This window comes from Mustela nivalis, assembly GCF_964662115.1.
Source record: "Mustela nivalis genome assembly, chromosome: 18".
Lineage (NCBI taxonomy): Eukaryota > Metazoa > Chordata > Mammalia > Carnivora > Mustelidae > Mustela > Mustela nivalis.
The window spans coordinates 829814-846247 of NC_139037.1; the positions used below are offsets into that span (position 1 = coordinate 829814).

Consider the following 16434-nt stretch of genomic DNA (forward strand, 5'->3'; position numbering starts at 1 on the left):
GACAGCTTGACCTCTCCGAGGCTCAAGGATGTGACTGGCTCCAGGCTCACGGGGGCTCAGCCGACAGTCGGGGGGACTCTGCTGTCACTCGGTCACGCTCGAATTACACCCCCTCGCAGTCCGCCCTTGCTGGGGTCAGCCCCAAAGCAGCATCTTCCTCCTGGAGCCCATTTCAAGGGCGAGGCTGCCAGGCTCTCCCTGCACTACACCCACTGCCGGCCTCAGGCAGCCCGTGTCACCCCGGCACAGACCTCCCCGGTGTCGGGGACACTCTCAGCCCTGACCCGGGCTCCCGAGGCCTGGCCTGAGCAGCTGGGCCTAGAGCACACCCCACCTTAGCGCACCAGCCACCCCGGGGTCCTGGGCCCAGTGAGCCGCCTCTTCTGCCCCAGCCAGAGAGCAGGGGGCCTGGGGGTCGAGGATTACCGGCCATCCCCCTCGGTGCTCGTGTGAAGCAGAGGCCTGAGGGTGGGAGACGGTGGGATTCGAGCCGGGAGAAGTTACTGATGAGGGCAGGGGGCCGGCCTTCAGACGCGGGCTGGCGCACTCACTCACCTATCCGTCAGGCTCGGCCGGAGCCCAGGGCTGCGCGCCCAGGACACAGCCATCCCGAGAAGAGAGGGTCCGGGCCCGTGGCTGCTTTCCCGCTGGAGCAGGGAGATGCCCACAGCAACCGCACCACAGGGTGCTCACGCTGCGGGGGGTGGGTGGTGCCCAGGGGCCGTGGGAGCCCAAAACCGGTGCTTCCTGAGGGCTCTGAGGGAGGCGTCGGGGGGTACAGTGGGTGGGGCTGGGCAAAGCCGTGGGGAGAGAAGCTGCTCCCAACGGGAGAGGCTTACATCGAGGGGAGAGGGACCTAGAGTGGGGGTCTCCTGGGTCACCTCTGGAGTCTGGCCAGATCTTGAGGCAAAGGTTTAGGAGGAAGAGTTGGGGGACCAGACTGGGCTTTGGGCAGATCTCGCTGCTGCGCTGTGGGAGGGCTGGGAGCCACGGGGCTGGGGAGGAGAGGCTGCTGCAGACCCCTGGGGGGTGTGGGGGTGACAGGTGCTGTGGGCAACAGAGAGAATGTCCTTCTCTTCCAAAGGACTGTCCTGAACAGGGGCTTGGGTTCACCACGCAGAACCCCCAGAAGGACTGGCTGGGCTCCATTTAGGAAGTGCTTTCTCAGGGTAACATGCGTTGGAGGTGGGCGTGACCGTTCAAGCCTTGCCCTGAGTGGCCCTCCCAGCAGGCGGTTCTCACGGGGGCCACCGCCAACTGAGACGGGGCAGGGTCCACATGGGAACCGGGTCATTGACTCCTCAGCACCCTGCGAGGTGGCTACCCTGGTCCTCTCACGGTCCCGGGGAGGAAACAGAACCCCAAGAGCACCCAGCAAATAAAACCAATGTTGGGGAGCCTGGAGGCCCCTGACTCCTGAAGCCTCACAGTGACAGGGTCACCAAGGCTGGAGGGCCCTGGCTGAGGCCAGGCAAGAGAGGGGTCTTCAAGACGGGCTTGAAGCATAGTTCTTTACTTAGAAGTTGGGGGTCCATGGACTTGCATAGGAAAACAAATTGTATCTGAGTCCATTAACCTCAACCAACCCAACACTTAGCATGCGTGTAGCCATGGCGCCCTGCCCAGGATTTCGGGGCCAGCAGCCCGTGCGCCTGCCGCGGTCCGGAGCCCGCCCGGAGCGGGGCCTTCAGTGGGTTCAGCCTGCTGGGTCCCTTCACGGTTCAGAGCGTAGTTAACCAGTTAACACCCCTCACCGCTCCAAACTCATGGTTGAACGGGAAAGTATGTATATTTGAAATTGTTTAACATTTCGGCAACTGTATTTGAATATAATGGTTTCCGTAATTCTACGAGCATTTGTGTTCTCAAAACAGTATTTGGAGAAAAGGGCCATTATTTTGGTTCCACCAGTAAAGGGGCCTGCAGCACCAGGAGGGCTGAAGCTGGTGGTTCAGGGTCAGCCTCCTCCTGGGCTGTTCCCAATGTGGGCTCCGGCCGAGCCGCTCTCCCCGCCTCCGGGAGAGGCACCATCAAGTGACGGCAGCCAGAGACCCCTGGGGCCCTTCCCCGTGTGAGCATTTTCCACAATCTGCCCAGCCGAGCACATGCTGCCTTCCTGGTGGCTCTGGGTTTGCCCAGTGGCCCCTGAGCTGGGCAGTGGGGGGCGGGGCAGTTAGTCCTCAGGTGGCCCCGTCTGCTGGGTACTCAGTAAGCACAGGCAGACGGGATTTTTCCCGCCCCTCCCTGTTGTCCACCACCATTCAGCCATACCGCACTCAGGACTGGAAAGCAGAGGTTGGCAGCCATCTGGGCTCTGGGCTAGAAAGTGCTGGTCCTGTTGGGTTCCCATGGAGCTGCTCACACCCCCCCACATCTGACCTGTCCTGGAGCTTATATCGTCTGTGACTTCTATCTCTCTTTTGGGGGCTTTGCAACGGAGGACATCACCTTTGTGGGCCCAGTCCTCCTCTATAAAGCAGGCTACGTGAGATTTGCATAGAATCACGCTTCCACTAATGCATCCATCCACTCAAACATCCAGCCATCCATCCATCCATCCATCTACCATCCATCCATCCGTCCATCCATCCGTCCATCCACCCACCCATCCATCCATCCGTCCATCCACCCATCCATCCGTCCATCCATCCGTCCATCCACCCATCCATCCGTCCATCCATCCGTCCATCCATCCAACCATCCAACCATCCATCCATCCATCCATCCGTCCATCCGTCCGTCCATCCATCCATCCATCCATCCACCATCCATCCATCCACCCAGCAGTCATGGGGGCTCCTATATATGCTGGCAGAGGAGGCAGAAGTAACGGAGTCAGCCTAACAAGGTCCTTGCCGACCTCCATTCAGTGTCATCTCCTTCATAGTCCCCCACTGGCCTCCCTCTAGCTTTCTGGTCATCCTACAGATTCCTGGAAGCCTGGAGGTAAGACTGCCTCAGGGCCCCTTACATGGAATGTTCTCCCCCAACATCCCCAGGCGCAGCTCCTAACGGGTCCCTCAGATGCAGCTTCCCAGCGACCCTCCGGGACTGCCTCACGGGCCACATCCATTGAGGACTTATTGATTGTCTCCTGTAGGTTCCCAGAAAGCAGGGCAGCTGCGTAACCTCCACGTGGCCCACAGGGACTTGTAAGGGAGAGGGGAAGGGCCACAGGTCGGACGGCGGTGGTCTCTAGAGGGAGTGGCGTGGGACAAGCACGGGCAAACACAGCACCCCACCCCCTCCCGCTGCAGCCACTTCCTCCTTGGCTCCTTATCTCCCAGCTCTGAAAGCCACAGCCAACGTCTGCTTCCCCACAAGCACCAACTGCCTGGCCAGGGAGGGGAGGGCACGGAGAGGGCAGGTGCCCCCAAGGTGCCCACCAAGGGCCTGGGCACTCCCTACCCCCCACTCGGGGAGACTACGCCTTCCAGCTCAACCCCCAAGAGCCCCGCCAACTAGAAAAGCAGGCCAGACAGGCGGCCTCTTCCCGAAAGTGGAAGTGTCCCATCTGTTGGGGGTACTCCCCGCAGGTGTGAGCCCCGAGCATCTGACCCGGGGCGGGGGCTGTCCCGCCGAGGGGCTGAGCCGCTGGTCTCTGCCCCCAAAGCTTTCTCCCCACCAGCTCGGAGGGGCCTCGCCGAGCGCAGGTGGGAAAGAGCAGGAGAGACGAGGTCCCCGCAAGCTGCTGGCCGGGGGGCAGCCATGCGCGGGGCCCTCCCCTGCACACAGGCCAGGCCTGAGGCCCCGCCAGCACCGCCCTGGGCCAGGGAGGAGACCAGCCACGCAGGGCAGGCAGGTTGGGCCTAGGACGCTCAGTCCTACCCTGAGTCCCAGCACCACGAGCGAGGAGGGGCCAGGAGGCACCGGTGGGGCTCAGGGCCAGGCCCGGCTCACAGGACCCCTCTTTCCCTGGGACCCTAGGGGGAAGGGGTGGGGCGTAGGCCACCCTATGGGGTAGACATGCACGGGGCAGGGGCTTCCAGGAACAAGCAGGGTCTCGTCCCAGCACCAGCTACAGACGGACCCCCACAGAATCCGCCGTGACGACAGTGGGCCCAGGAGACGGCAGCCGGGAAACACCGCGGGTGAGGGCCTCACTCGGGGCTGCCCCCCTTCTGTACAACTTGAAGGACTCACCACATGCAGGCATGACCCACGGATTCGGTGTGAGAGGGTCAGCATAGCCCAGAACCCTCCAGCCAGCCCTGGGCCGGCCGGCGGCACACCTCCGGCCGCTGGATGGAGCCTGCCGCTGCGACTGGGCGCTCAGGAGGGCTGCCCGTGGGCCGGTGCCGGACACGGGGCACGCCATCTCCTGCACGAGGCCCCCTGCCCCCCGCTGCTGTCCCAGTGCTGCCTTCAGCACGTGGCCTTTTTGTCGCCTGTGGTGGAATGTCTAGTGGGGACGGGGCTCCAGGACACAGGGGGTCTGAAAGGTCACAGAGGACTCTGATACGGTTTCTGGACCCTCAGACTGGGGGAATATCTCTAGTACCCTCAGCACATCCCAGACAAATGGGCCAGTCTTCTCCGAGGGCGCCCGTTGGGAAGTGGGGAAGGTTTCCCAGGAGCCCCCAGCCAGGAGGCCAAGCACAGAGAGAGGTGTCTGCCTGGCCTGCAGCGGTCCTTCCCGGGTGGGAGGGGGCCAGGAGGCCCTGGGCAGCTGAGGGAGAGCCCAGGAAGCCGGGGTGGTCAGGGCGCCCCACCGAGTCGGCCTCGGGGGCAGGGCCAAGACTCAGGGAAGTGGCCCCAGAAAGGGGCTCTGGGGAAAGTCTGGCTGAGGACAGGGGAGGAAAGAGGCATAAACCATGCAGGACGGACACTGTCCCCCAGTCCTGGTCGAGGAAGCGTGGGCTGCCTGGGGCTCCAGGTGGGTGGGGTGTCCCCCGGCTGGGGGCAGGAGGAAGTTGTTGGAAGTCAGACCGGAATGGCCGAGAGGGAAGGCCGGGCCGGGCCGGGCCCAGATGGTTCCTGTTGAGGAAGCGGTGGGCACAGCTGCCTCCTCAGCCCCCAGCCGCGCTATCACGGTGACACAGCTGGCTGCCCCGCCTGGGCTGCGGGAGACCTCCCCCACCGGCGCCTCCCCGGCCCGCCCTGCATCACATGAGCCCCTCCAGCCTCCCGCCCCTTCCCCAGGCTGGCCGGCAGCGGCTGCGAGAAGGCCCGGCGCTGTCTGTGGGGCAGAGGCCTCCGGCGGTGAGAGAGCCGGGCTGGCTGCGCCCCCTCGTCCTTCCCTCAAGGTCCGTTGAGGTCAGGAAGGGCGCGCCCCACCTTCGTCGGCCCTGGAAGGCGGCCCGCCTCTCGCCCAGCGCCAGGATTGTCTCCCAGAGCCACCCCCAGACCCATGTCCCAGGCCTCCCCGCAGCTGGACGGCGGGCTCCTGGCGTCCACCAGCTGCTCCGTGCCCCGGGGTCCCAGGAAGGGCGGCCCAGGTAAGAGGACGGCGGGGGGAGGACCGTGGGAGCAGATGGCGGGAGTGTGACATCTCCGGGCTGCCGCCGCCGCCCGGCTCTGCTGACAGCAGGGGCTGGCCGTGTAGAGTCACCTCAAACACCAGCAGGGCCTCCCCCCGGGCGCCGTCCCACACAGCTGGGACAGGTGGCCCCGGGAGGACCTGGCAGGTGCCGGGCTGGGTGCGGGTGCCCCTCCCTGAGGCACAGGCTGGAGGGGGCCCTGCTCAGGCCCATCTAGGAGGGAGTGGGCTCTGTCCTCCTCAGCGGGCAGGGTCCCAGGAGTTGGCGAGGAAGGTGGTGTGCAGAGGAGTGGAGGTGCCCCTCCTTCTGGGAGGACCCCAGGATGTAGGGGTGGACGAGGACACTGAGGCCACATTGAAGAGGGCCTGGCCCAAGGCCCCTGGATCAAGTGACGGTCCAGGACCCAGCCCCGGTCCCCACCGATAAGCAATCTCTGCCAAGACTCCCGCCCTTTAGAGCCAGTGCCAGAGGGAAGGGGGGGCGGGAAGGGCCCAGGCCTTGCACCCCACCCTGGGCTGCGGCTCTGGGCGGAGGCCTCTTGGACACCCCCGGCCCCCACTACAAGGTCCCAGGGGCCTTGTAGGACCTCATCCCAGGACTCAGGGGGCGGCCCCGCTCCCCAGCCACGCCACGTGGCCATGCTCCAAGGAGCCTCTGGAACCTTCCAGAGCTCACAGCCCCAAGTCCCACGGTCACAGCCATGTCCGGAGTCCACATGGGCCCCTGACGCCCCCGACGCTCCTCTACAGGGACCACCTTCCCCACCCTGCTGCTGTCCTGGGGCCCAAGGCCAGCCCCTGACACAGGCCTCCACTGGTCACCTGGACTTCCCAGACGAAACACCGGCTGTGCAAAAGCCCACTTGGCACACAGCCACCAGGCGCGGGGGATCCGGAGCCACCACAGGGAGGTGCCAGGTGGCCAGCCCTGGACACGGTCCCCTGCCCCTCAGGCCGGTCTGCTGCCACGGGTACCACACGCCCCTCCCTCCCTGGGGCAGCCCCCCCACCCCGCCCCGGAGCCGGCAGCCTGCTTCTACCGCGGGGCCCTGGGTCCAGCCCTGCCTCACATGGGCCTCAGTTTCCTCCTGGGTCAGGTCCTGGCCTCACACCCCGAAGGCGTGTCGGAGCAGTTCCCCGAGGCTGGGGAAGGTGAGGGCAGACGGGGTGTGTGTGAGGGCCGCTGAGCTCTTCTGTGTGAGTGGGGGGCCGGGCTAACCCGTGGAAGGAGTCGGAGGCCGGGAGGTATCGCGACTGTGCGCGCGTCATCACGGTGCGGGAGGGCTGCAGGCACCGAGAGCCGACTGTCTGGGCGGACCCTGATGCCGAATCCCCGCCACTGACTCACTGGCCCCGCGGTCCCCGTGCCCCGAGCTCCCTGCTCCCTCGGGGCCTCACGGAGCCCCGCGTACTTGGCTGGTGCGTCGGACTGGCGGCTTCTGTGGGCCCGGGGGTCCCAGCCCTGGGATGCTCTGACCCGTGGGAGTTCACACACTGTCTTCCCTTAATCGCTTGGATCCATGGGATGGCCTCAGCCGTGCTGGGGGACATGGTGGCCCTCAGCCAACCCAGGCCCCTGGGGCTCTGCGACGCTGGGCGGGAGCAGCCGGTGGGATCCAGCCAGGGGGCCTTTGGAGGTCTGGGGGACGGGCCTATGGGCAGCACAGTGTGACCTTGAAGTTTCTGGGGCCCATAGGCACCCCAAGAATCCATCAAAACCTTGGAGACCCCAAAACATATGAAGTGCTTCTAAATTTAGTGAACAGAACAGAAAGTAACATCCCCCGTCAGTGAGCAAACGTCTCTGAACGCCGCTTGGTGGGAGGCAGGCGCCGGGGGTGGGGGCAGGCAGCGCTGCACCTCCGGCCACCAGACCCCGCTGCTGGGCGCTGGGTTGGCCCCTGAGCAGCCTCACCAGGGCCCTGGGGTCCTGGCCAACCTGGCACCACCTCTGCTGGTGGCAGAGGTCAGGACCCCACGAGGTGGCGGACCTGTTCTGCGTCATGGGAAGGGACGGCCCCCTCTAGAGGAGTGTTTACTTTACTCGGATTTATTAGGCGCCTACTGTATGCACTGGGAGCTGTGCTGATTCCAGCAGCGCACTCTGCACATGGGGAGACTGAAGGCTGGACTGCCGTGCCCCCTGAAGAGCAGGAGGTGGGAGCCAGGACACCTGCACAGGGGCTGGGACGGAAGCCCTGAAGGCCCCCGATGACTCCTGGAGCAGGGGAGGCTGGGGGGCAGCTTACCGTGGCCAGCCTGGGGGGAAACTGAGTCAGGCCTGCTTTGTGTCACCAGAGAAGGACGAGTTGGGGTCTGCGTGGCAGAGCACAGCCCGTGTGACCAGGGAGACAGCGAGCCGTCCCTGGAGGAGTCCAAGTAAACGCAGGCTGGGGCGTGCGTGGGTGTGGCCAGATCCCAGGGCAGGTGCCACCCTGAGTGGAGCGGGGCAGAGCTCGGTCCGCGGGGAGGGGGGCTCAGAGGCCACCACAGTCGCCGAGAGCACAGGCTCGGCCCCCCCAGCGCCCGCGCCCGTCCCCTCACTGTCCCCTCCAGCCTCCCCAGGGGCCACGGCTCTGCAGCATCTCTCGGCCGGGCACGCCCTCCCCCACTCTGTCAGTTTCCTGGGACAAATTGCCTAAACCAGGTGACTCAGAAAAGAAGTCTGTTCCCTCCCAGGCCTGGAGGCCAGAAGTCCCAAATCGAGGCAAGGCCAGGCCCCCTGCAGAGGCTCCGGAGGCTCCCACTGTGGCCACGTGCCTCCGCCTCTGCCGCTGCCTCGCACGGCGTCGCCTCTGTGTCCCTACGTCCTTTCCTCGCCGTGGAAGGACACTAGTGATTGGATTTGGGGCCCCGCAATCCAGGTGACCAGATCTCCAGCTGTTCCCTCTGCATCCAGGCAGCAGGCTTGGGGAAAGGTGCCCAGAGCCCATATGGCCCACCTCTGTCAGCGCCCGCGGTCAGGACCTGGGCACAGGGCCTCCAGCTGAAAGGGAGGCCCGGGCCCCCGAGGGGAGCAAGGCTATCCCCGGCCTAGCCCACACCATCCCCACTTACCACTCAGCCACGGTCCCTGGCCATGCTCGCGGGACTGTCAGGACACTGGCAGACTCAGCAGGGAGGCCCTGGGCATCTGGCTGGGGGTGTGCAGGAGGCCCTCTCGGCAGCGGCAGCCAAGGGCCAGTCAAGCCCCTCAGGGGCCACCTGACCTGTGACCCGGTCGTGGCTGTCCACCTGCGTGCGTCTGTGTACAAAGTACCGCTGACAACTTTTTGGTTCCATAGTGTCTGTGCTGTCACCATGCAAGGATGGCCCCTGTCCCTGCTCGGCGCACACCGTGTGGGGGACTTTTCTCTTCACTCAGCCCCCGCCCAGACCCGAGGTGACAGACCCCATCCCCCACATCCCGCCCCCACAAACACAGCGCCAGGGGCTCCTACGGCAGGATTGCCAACGCCCGTGTGACAGAGTGACTCCCATCATGGAAAAAGAAACCAAAGTTCCCAAGGGCACACAGCAGGCGAGAGCAGGGGCTCTGAGGCCCTGATGGATACAGGACCCGTGTGGGCGTTTGGAGTGGTCAGCCAGGTCGGTCAGTCCCGGCCGGGACCCAGCAGCCCTGAAGAGGGACAGCGTATGGGTGGTTTGAGGGGAACCGTTTGTCTAGGTGACAAACAGGTGACAAGCAGAGGTCTGGGGGCTGACACCCCCCTTAGGGGTGAGGAGGGGCGGGGAAGGAGCTGGGAGAGAGCCCGGCAGGGGGAGCGGAGAGGAGCTGTCGGGAAGTTTCAGGAGCCCCAGCCTCTCCCGAGGTCCCCGGGCCATCGCCCAGGGCACAGAGCATGGTAGCTGGGCACAGCCCTGGGCAAACAGGAGCTCTGGACTCGGTCCCGAAGCCTGGTCCCCCAAGTCTCACGTCAGGACGAAGCTGGTGGAGAGCAGACTCTGCTTCCCGGGGTAGGAGCTGGGGGGTGGGGAGGAGGGCTTCCTCCCTCCTGGTAAATGTGGAGGGTCCCCCCGCCCCCCGGGAACTTCCCTTCCTGCTGGAACGTGCCAGTCCCTTCCCTGGGCCATGCCCTAGCATCCTCGAGCAGGCCCCTCCACTGATCCCTGACTCTGAGCCCAGGAGGCCGGAGCCGCAGGGTGGGTGCGAAGAAAGAGGGCTTCCTGGAGGAAGCGGCCCCAAGGGGGCCGCTGGAGGAGGTGAAGAAGGCTTTCACTTCTCAAGGTATCTTGCCTGAAAAGAGAGGCGTCCTGCTCAGCCGGGCTCAGCACCCGGCTGTGCGGGGCTTTCTCACCCACTTTCACTTCCCGACAGTTGGTGGGGGAGGCTCAGCCAGGAAGCGTGGCCCCAGGAGAGGCCAGAGCCGCTTGCCCCCAAGCCAGGACTCCCTCCAGTGCTCCTTCCAGAGACGTCGCTCTGGATGAGGCCGCACTGGCCGCCACGGGACGGAGAGGGCGGGGCGGCTCCTGGGGAGAAGAGAGGCGTCTCGGAGAGCCCCCCACCCTCGGGGGAGACTCCAGGCCGGCCGAGGTGCCCGTGGACTCCGGGCCATTCGTAGCGATCGTCATGGGGCTGGAGGTCAGACTGCAGTGGGCGCTGGTGAAATGCTTGTTATTAAAGCGCCGTGTGTGGCGCGGGCCAACCCCCGGGGGCGATCGCCGGAGAGCTGCCCACGATGCCAGCGGGTGTCGGTGGGGACATCTCACATGGCACTTTGCCGAACTGCTCTGTCTTCAGTCGTCTGCGAGCGCCGGCAGCGGGGTCACCTCGCACCGGCACGCATGCCTCCGGGGGTTTCTCCACCTGCCTTCCCACTCCCTTGCCCTTCCAGCCCCTGGGCCTTTGCATGTGCTGCCCGCCCCCCCAGAGCCTTCCCCTCAGGCACGTGCCCTGCTCCCTCCTCACCCCCCTCTTCCCCGCTGCATTTACTTATTCCAGCGGTGAACTCGGCATTGCCCGGGGCTCTGGGCGTGTCTACCGTCTCTCTCCCCAGCAGCACAGGTGGTCTGCCCCATGGTCTGTCGTCCCCTCGGTGCCCACGGCCGTGCCGGCTCATGGGGCGCTCAGCACTTGGGAGTGGATACGTGCCGTGCCCCCGGACATCAGCCACCGCACCGCAGCGTGTGCCTGTTGACGCCACCGCAGGGACTGTAGGGGACGTCCGCGTTGCTTTCCAGATCCTGCGTCTGTCGTGACAGCCGCTGTCAGGCAAGGAACGGAGGCTCCGAGACAGAGGGTGACTTGCTGGAGTCACACAGCAAGGGGGCCGGGGCCCAGGTGGCACCCGGAGGCTGATCCTTCGGCCCCTGTGGGGAGCCCTGTGGCCAGATGTTGGGGCACCAGGCGTCCAAGCCTCCTGGAGATGGTAGGGGTGGGACGGCCACCTGGCACCCCCCACAGAGCCTGGGTGACCCTCCCCCCACCCCACCGTGGCCAGCAGGGGGTCTAGGTCAGAGGTCAGCTTGAGGGCTGGTCCACAGAGAGGGCTGCTTTGGCCGAGGCCCTGGCGGGTTTCTGGAGCCCCCCTGAGCCCCCTGCACTGTGTTCACCTCCAGCCCCCAACCTGGCCAGGTCAAACCGCTCCGATCTGGAGCCGGCTCAGAAGCTGGCGGTGAGTCCAAGGTAGGGCCTGGCTCAGCGATGCTCTGGGCAGGGGGGAGCCCCAGGAGGCATCCCTGGGCAGTGCAGGTCTCTCAAGGGGGCCTGAGGCTTTCCTTGGGACACAGTGCTGGGGGCCCGGCCGGCCGCATCACTGTCCCTGAGAACAGGACGTGGGAGCAGGTCCCTGCTGTCGGCCCCCCCGGCTGCCAGAGGGAACAGGCCTGATGGGAAAACCTACTCCAGACCCCCTCCTGGGCCTGCACGCGGCTTTCCCAGCAGCCTTCACGGCGCCATCAGCCTGCTTACAAGACGAGAACACAAATCAGAGAGGTCAGGGAGCCGGCTCAAGGCCCCACAGCACGTCCTGGGCAGGGCCCACAGGGGGACCTCGAGAAAGGGATTCCCTTCTGCACCCCCTGCTCCAGAGATGAAGGCTGTGCCCAGCATCCCACGGCCCCAGAGGACCCTCTGCAAGCCCTCGGTGGGCTCGGCTCGCCCCACCTGGGGAGCCCAGAGCAGGTGCACTGACACCTGGGCCCCACGCGTCCCCGCCGGTGCCTGCAGAGCTGCGCACCCAGCCCAGGGCCCCTCCAGCCAAGCCCCCTCCGCTGGCGGCCGCTGGGGAGCCCTTCGGAACCGCTGACCCGGGCCCCGGCGTATGACTGCCCAGCACCCACGTGTTCCAAGTGGTTTGGAGGGCCGCTCCCTGCAGCTGAGGTCTGGGAGGGGTGTGGCTCGCGGAGGGGTGGGTGTGGAGAGAGGGGTCCCTTTCTGAGAGGAAGTGGTGTCGGCACCTGCCCACATGGGGCTCTCAGACTTGAGGGGACAAAGAACCCACGGGCCGACGGCGGATCAGGGCCCAGCCCCGCACCACGGTCCTTACCCTAATGATGTGGCCTCCTCCGTGGTGCCCTCGGACCGGGGGTGGGGGGAGCCCGAGGGCCTGGTACCCATGCCGGCCACGTCCTTCCCCCAGGCCCGAGGAGCCTTGCGGACCCGCGCAGAGGTACGGGAGGTGCAGGGTGGGGAGGTCTAGGCAGGAGGAGGCTGCTCCGAGGACAGGGCCAAGGGCCGGGTTCTGGGCTAACCCTGCGTGGCCTGGCTTCCTTGGTGTGGGGTGCGCAGCCGTAAGCCAATGGGGTGGGGAGACCAGAGCCTTGGTGGGAGGTCCGGGCTGGTCACCCCGTGACCCCACAGGCCCATCTCTGTCTGTGACGTGAGGATAAGAGGCTGGGGGCTCTGGTGAGGGACCCCGGGGCCCTCCGCCCTCCTCCCCCACCCCGGCCCCCATGCTCCCTGCTGCCAAGGGATTTGCCCGTGACCCCTGGCAGGTCCTTCCCTCAAAGGCCACTTGGGGCGGCTGAGAGGGCCTGCAGTGGAGAAGGAACTGGGCCGTCTCCCCCGCCCGCGGCTCCGGGAGCTTCCTCCTTCCCTCCCAAGCTGGGGTGCATTTTGAGTGTTGTGGAAAGCCCCGACCTTGCAGACCCTATGAGGGAGAGCGGTGGGAGGAAGGGCCAGTGGGAGGGCGGGAAGGGCCTCTGGCCATGGTCCACCCGCTGTGCCCCTCACCGCCAGCTGCCGCGGCCGCGGATCCCAGGCCAGCAGGGCCAGCCCGACGCAGCCCTGATCACCCCCAGGGGAGACTCGGGGCCCCTCTGTGCTAGGGCCAGGCGCCGGGGGTTCCTCCCATCTGGGCTCCCCTCCTACGAGACGAGGCGTAAGGGTCCCAGACCCCGGCCTGTGTGGGGCTCCACCAGCCAGGCCAGGGGACCCCGACACTTAAGGCTGGAGCTCAGTCAGAGCCCAGAAGGACAGCAGCCGGCCTCCTGCTGCCGCTCGCCGCCCTCAGCAGCCCCTGCTTTCTACCACTCCCCTGCCAGGGCCTTGCGGGGGTACTTTGTCCCGATGTTTGGCGAGGCCTGGACACATGGACAGACAGACAGACGGCAGGCCTGGTCCTGCCCTGTAATACCACAACATTCTCTACAAGTCTGGAACCACACACCCCCAAAACAGGAGCCGACAGGTGACCAAAAATGCAAGTCAGAGCCCCCCCCCAAGGCCCCAAAGGGCTGCGCTCCAAGTGCTGGAAGGCTCAGGAGGCCTCAAGGGGCTCTGCTCGGCCCGGCCCCTCAACCAGGCTTCCTCGTCTGCAGCGGGAGGGGCTGTCCCCACCTGGGGACTCTCCGGGCGGGGCTGCCACCCCGAGCTCCGGGGCAGCGGGTGCAGCTGGGGTGAGGGAGATAGGAGCAGGCTGCTTCCTGTCGGAAACCGAAACGGCCAGGTGCTTCCCGCCTGCCCTCCCTCCCGGGGCCACCCAGAGACAGCCAGCCCCACCGTCCTGCAGCCCAGCCCTCCACCCAACGACGAGCACCGCGCGGCCTCGCCTCCCAGCACGGGGCCCCTCTGAGCCTCGGCGCAGCCTCAGCCTCAGCCACCCTGGCGCCGGCTTTCAAGGTCTTTGTGCAAAACACAGGGTGCAGACCACCTTCATGATTTCTAGCTTGGGACGCCTGTGAGCATGGTCAGACTTAACAGAGCATTAACTCCAACGGTTCTGGCTTCCTTCTCCTTCCCTCCGGCTGGGGATCATGGCACATTCTGCACGTGGTCCCCCGTCCGTGGGCAGGCTGCCCCGAGTCCGTGGATCTGGGGGAGGAACCCGTCTGACCTGTTCTCGGGCCCCAGGCTCGCCCGTGGTCCTTGCTTCTCCGTGGCCCCTCGTTCATTCAATCTGAAACAGCCGGCAGGCACATCACCCAGAACACTGGGGACCAGCTGCGCCTCCCTGGGGGGCCTTACCTCCCCTCTGCTTCTCCGCAGCATCGGTTACCCCAGACGTCGTGGCGGCTCCCAGAGCCTGCCGCGGCCACAAGCGGCTTCAAGCTGGGCTGCCCCAGCCCCAGCGGCGTCTGGACTGAGCTGCGGGACCCTAACGCCTTCCCTCAGCCTCCTCCGCAGTATGGGGCAAGGACACGTGAACCCCTCTTGGCTGGAGGCTGCAACCATCCAAGGGACTATGTCGGTCTGGGTGTGTGCTTCTCAGATACACTGTGATTTTTGGTATTTTACGTTGTTACATAAACATATCGTGGTCGACGTAGTCTTTCCAAGTTTCCCTCCACGATAACATGACCTGGGTGCAGGCAGTGGGCTCCAAGAGCCCAGGCCGGGCTTTGGGTGAGGCTGGACGGAGACTCCTTCCCAGCGGCCATTGTTAAAGGCCTTCTGTACTGTGCGGGTGTCTGGCAATGGCACGGATGTTTCTGGAGGTCCTGAGCTGCTGAGGCTCCTGGAGATTTCTCGGGTGTGGAAACCAGCACCAGCCGGAGAGGGGAGGCAGGAGGCCGAGCACGGAGCGGGGCGCCTCAGCCCTTCTAGCGCAATCCTTTCCGAACATGGGCTCCTGGTCGGCCCCGGTGAGGCGGTGGGACGTGTCCAGCTGCAGGACAGAGGCCGGGAGGCTCTCACTCACGTGCCTCTTCACCTGCGGCCACATCCTCTCCTGCCAAGGATACAGGGGAGGAAGGTCGTCGGGCAGGAGAGCCTGGCATCGTGCAAGGGTTGAGTGGGGACCTCTTGGGAGCACGAGGCCTCCGAGGACACTGGGAAAGCTCCAAGTGGCGGGGGAGGAGCTGCCTTGGGCTCCCCAGCAGGAAGAGGCTCGAAGGGGCCTCTGCACCTGCCCAGGACCCGGCCCCGTCGTCCTAATGCCCTGCAGAGGGGGCCGCCACGGATGGTGGGGAAGTCGGAAACAGAATGGTGGCAGGTGCACCCCCGTCAAGCCCGTAGGGGACAGGGATACACAGCAGGGCTGCCCAGGGGCCCGAAATACCCCGAGGGCCGCTGACCCTTGGCAACCTGCTCAGCAGCAGGAGGACTCAGTCCATCGTGTTTCCTCTGGCCGGCTTGGGACGGGGAGCCCGGCAGAGGAAGGTCAGGAGACCGGGGTCCCGGCTGGGCTTGATGCCCAGAGACAATGGCCCGTGATCAGATTCCCTGCAGGGGAGGTGCTGGGAGGAGCTTCGGTCTGGAGAGGTGAGGTGACACAGGGCCGCCGCCAGCCCCCAGTCCCTTATACTCTTGCCAAAACAACGTGGTGCTCGAGGCCCACACCCGTTCCTCCCGGCCCCTGGAAAGTGGTCGTGGGCTCCCGGGTTGTAAAGACTCTGGCTATGGACACCGCTGCGGGGGGCTTGGCCTGGGGGGCCGGCAGGTTCTCGGTTCCTTTTCCCTGAAGCGGGTCCCTCTTGCTCCTGAGGAGACCCTGTGGGCCGACAGCCCTCCACGCGCAGCTCGAGGACACGGCTGGTCAGAGGGACAAGAGCCTCACCACCTCTGTGGCTGGGCCAGCCTCGAACCAGACCCGTGCTGACCCGCCCACCCCTGTCGGTTTGGGCCACGGCCCTGTGGGATCTGGCAGAGGCCGTTCTCACCAGGGTCTGGAGTCGGAGGGTCGCTGCCCCACGCGGATGGTGCCTGGCAACTGGGTGCTCTAGAAGTATCGGCCACAAGCGGCTCTGGGAAGGCAGAGCATGGGGCTGGGGAGCTTAGAACGAGGCCCCGGCATGAGGCCACCCCCGTGCCGTTCTCGGCGCCGACGCGGGGAGGAGGCCACCGCGGACAGGGAGCGGTCCCCGGCAGCTGGCGGCGCGAGGCACCGCGTGACAGGTCGTGGGAACACGTTCCTACCTATGGGGCTGGGGCTGCACGGCACCGTCAGGACCCTGGCCGCCGCAGCCTCGTTCCTCTCAAAATGGTTACAAGGGGCACTTTTCCATTCTGGGTTTTTTTACCACAGAAAATGTAGTTTTCTTAAAAAATAAAAACAAACCACCACTAAACCATCGCGAAAAGTGAGCCCTTCCTCAGCCTCAGGCCTTGCCGACCCTCCCGCACATGTCCCGCAGGCCGTGGGGCTCACCAGCAGCCTTGCTCCAGGGCACCCCGGGTTCCCTCCACCCAGCCCGGCATCCAGGGCCTGTGCTCCGTGACCTCCCGCCGGCCCTGGTCCTGGCCTCCTGCGGTGCCGGCCGGAAAGCCTGCCCTGGCCCCAGCCTGCCGCGCAGCCGGGACTCAGGCGCCACGTCGGGGCTGAAGACGAGCCACAGCGGCTCCTTCCCTCCCCCGCAGCCCACAGCAGGCACGGGCTTGTGTCGTGGGGGGTGCGCCCCGAGGTCACCCCGGGCAGGGAGCTGCGTCTGTGTGCAGAAATGGACAGAGGGTTGGTGCCATGACCCCCAGGTGCAGGGCCCTGGGGATGGTCTCCTGGGCTTACGCCAGGCCTCCGCGCTGGGGTGTGCTGAGCACCCCCAGGGCCAGGGGAAGACGCGGGGGAAGGTGCTCCGTG

General features: G+C 65.9%; 1 protein-coding gene across 2 annotated transcripts in view; it reads left to right on the top strand.

The window, feature by feature from the left end:
* Nucleotides 1–4948: 4948 nt before the first annotated feature.
* CBFA2T3 (CBFA2/RUNX1 partner transcriptional co-repressor 3) overlaps nucleotides 4949–16434 on the top strand; it is a 78139-nt gene continuing 66653 nt past the window's right edge. For both annotated transcript variants that reach the window (XM_082711488.1, XM_082711489.1), the window contains exon 1: nucleotides 4949–5438. In XM_082711488.1, the coding sequence (XP_082567614.1) occupies nucleotides 5351–5438 (88 nt within the window). In that variant the 5' untranslated portion in view covers nucleotides 4949–5350. The remainder of the gene's footprint in view (nucleotides 5439–16434) is intronic.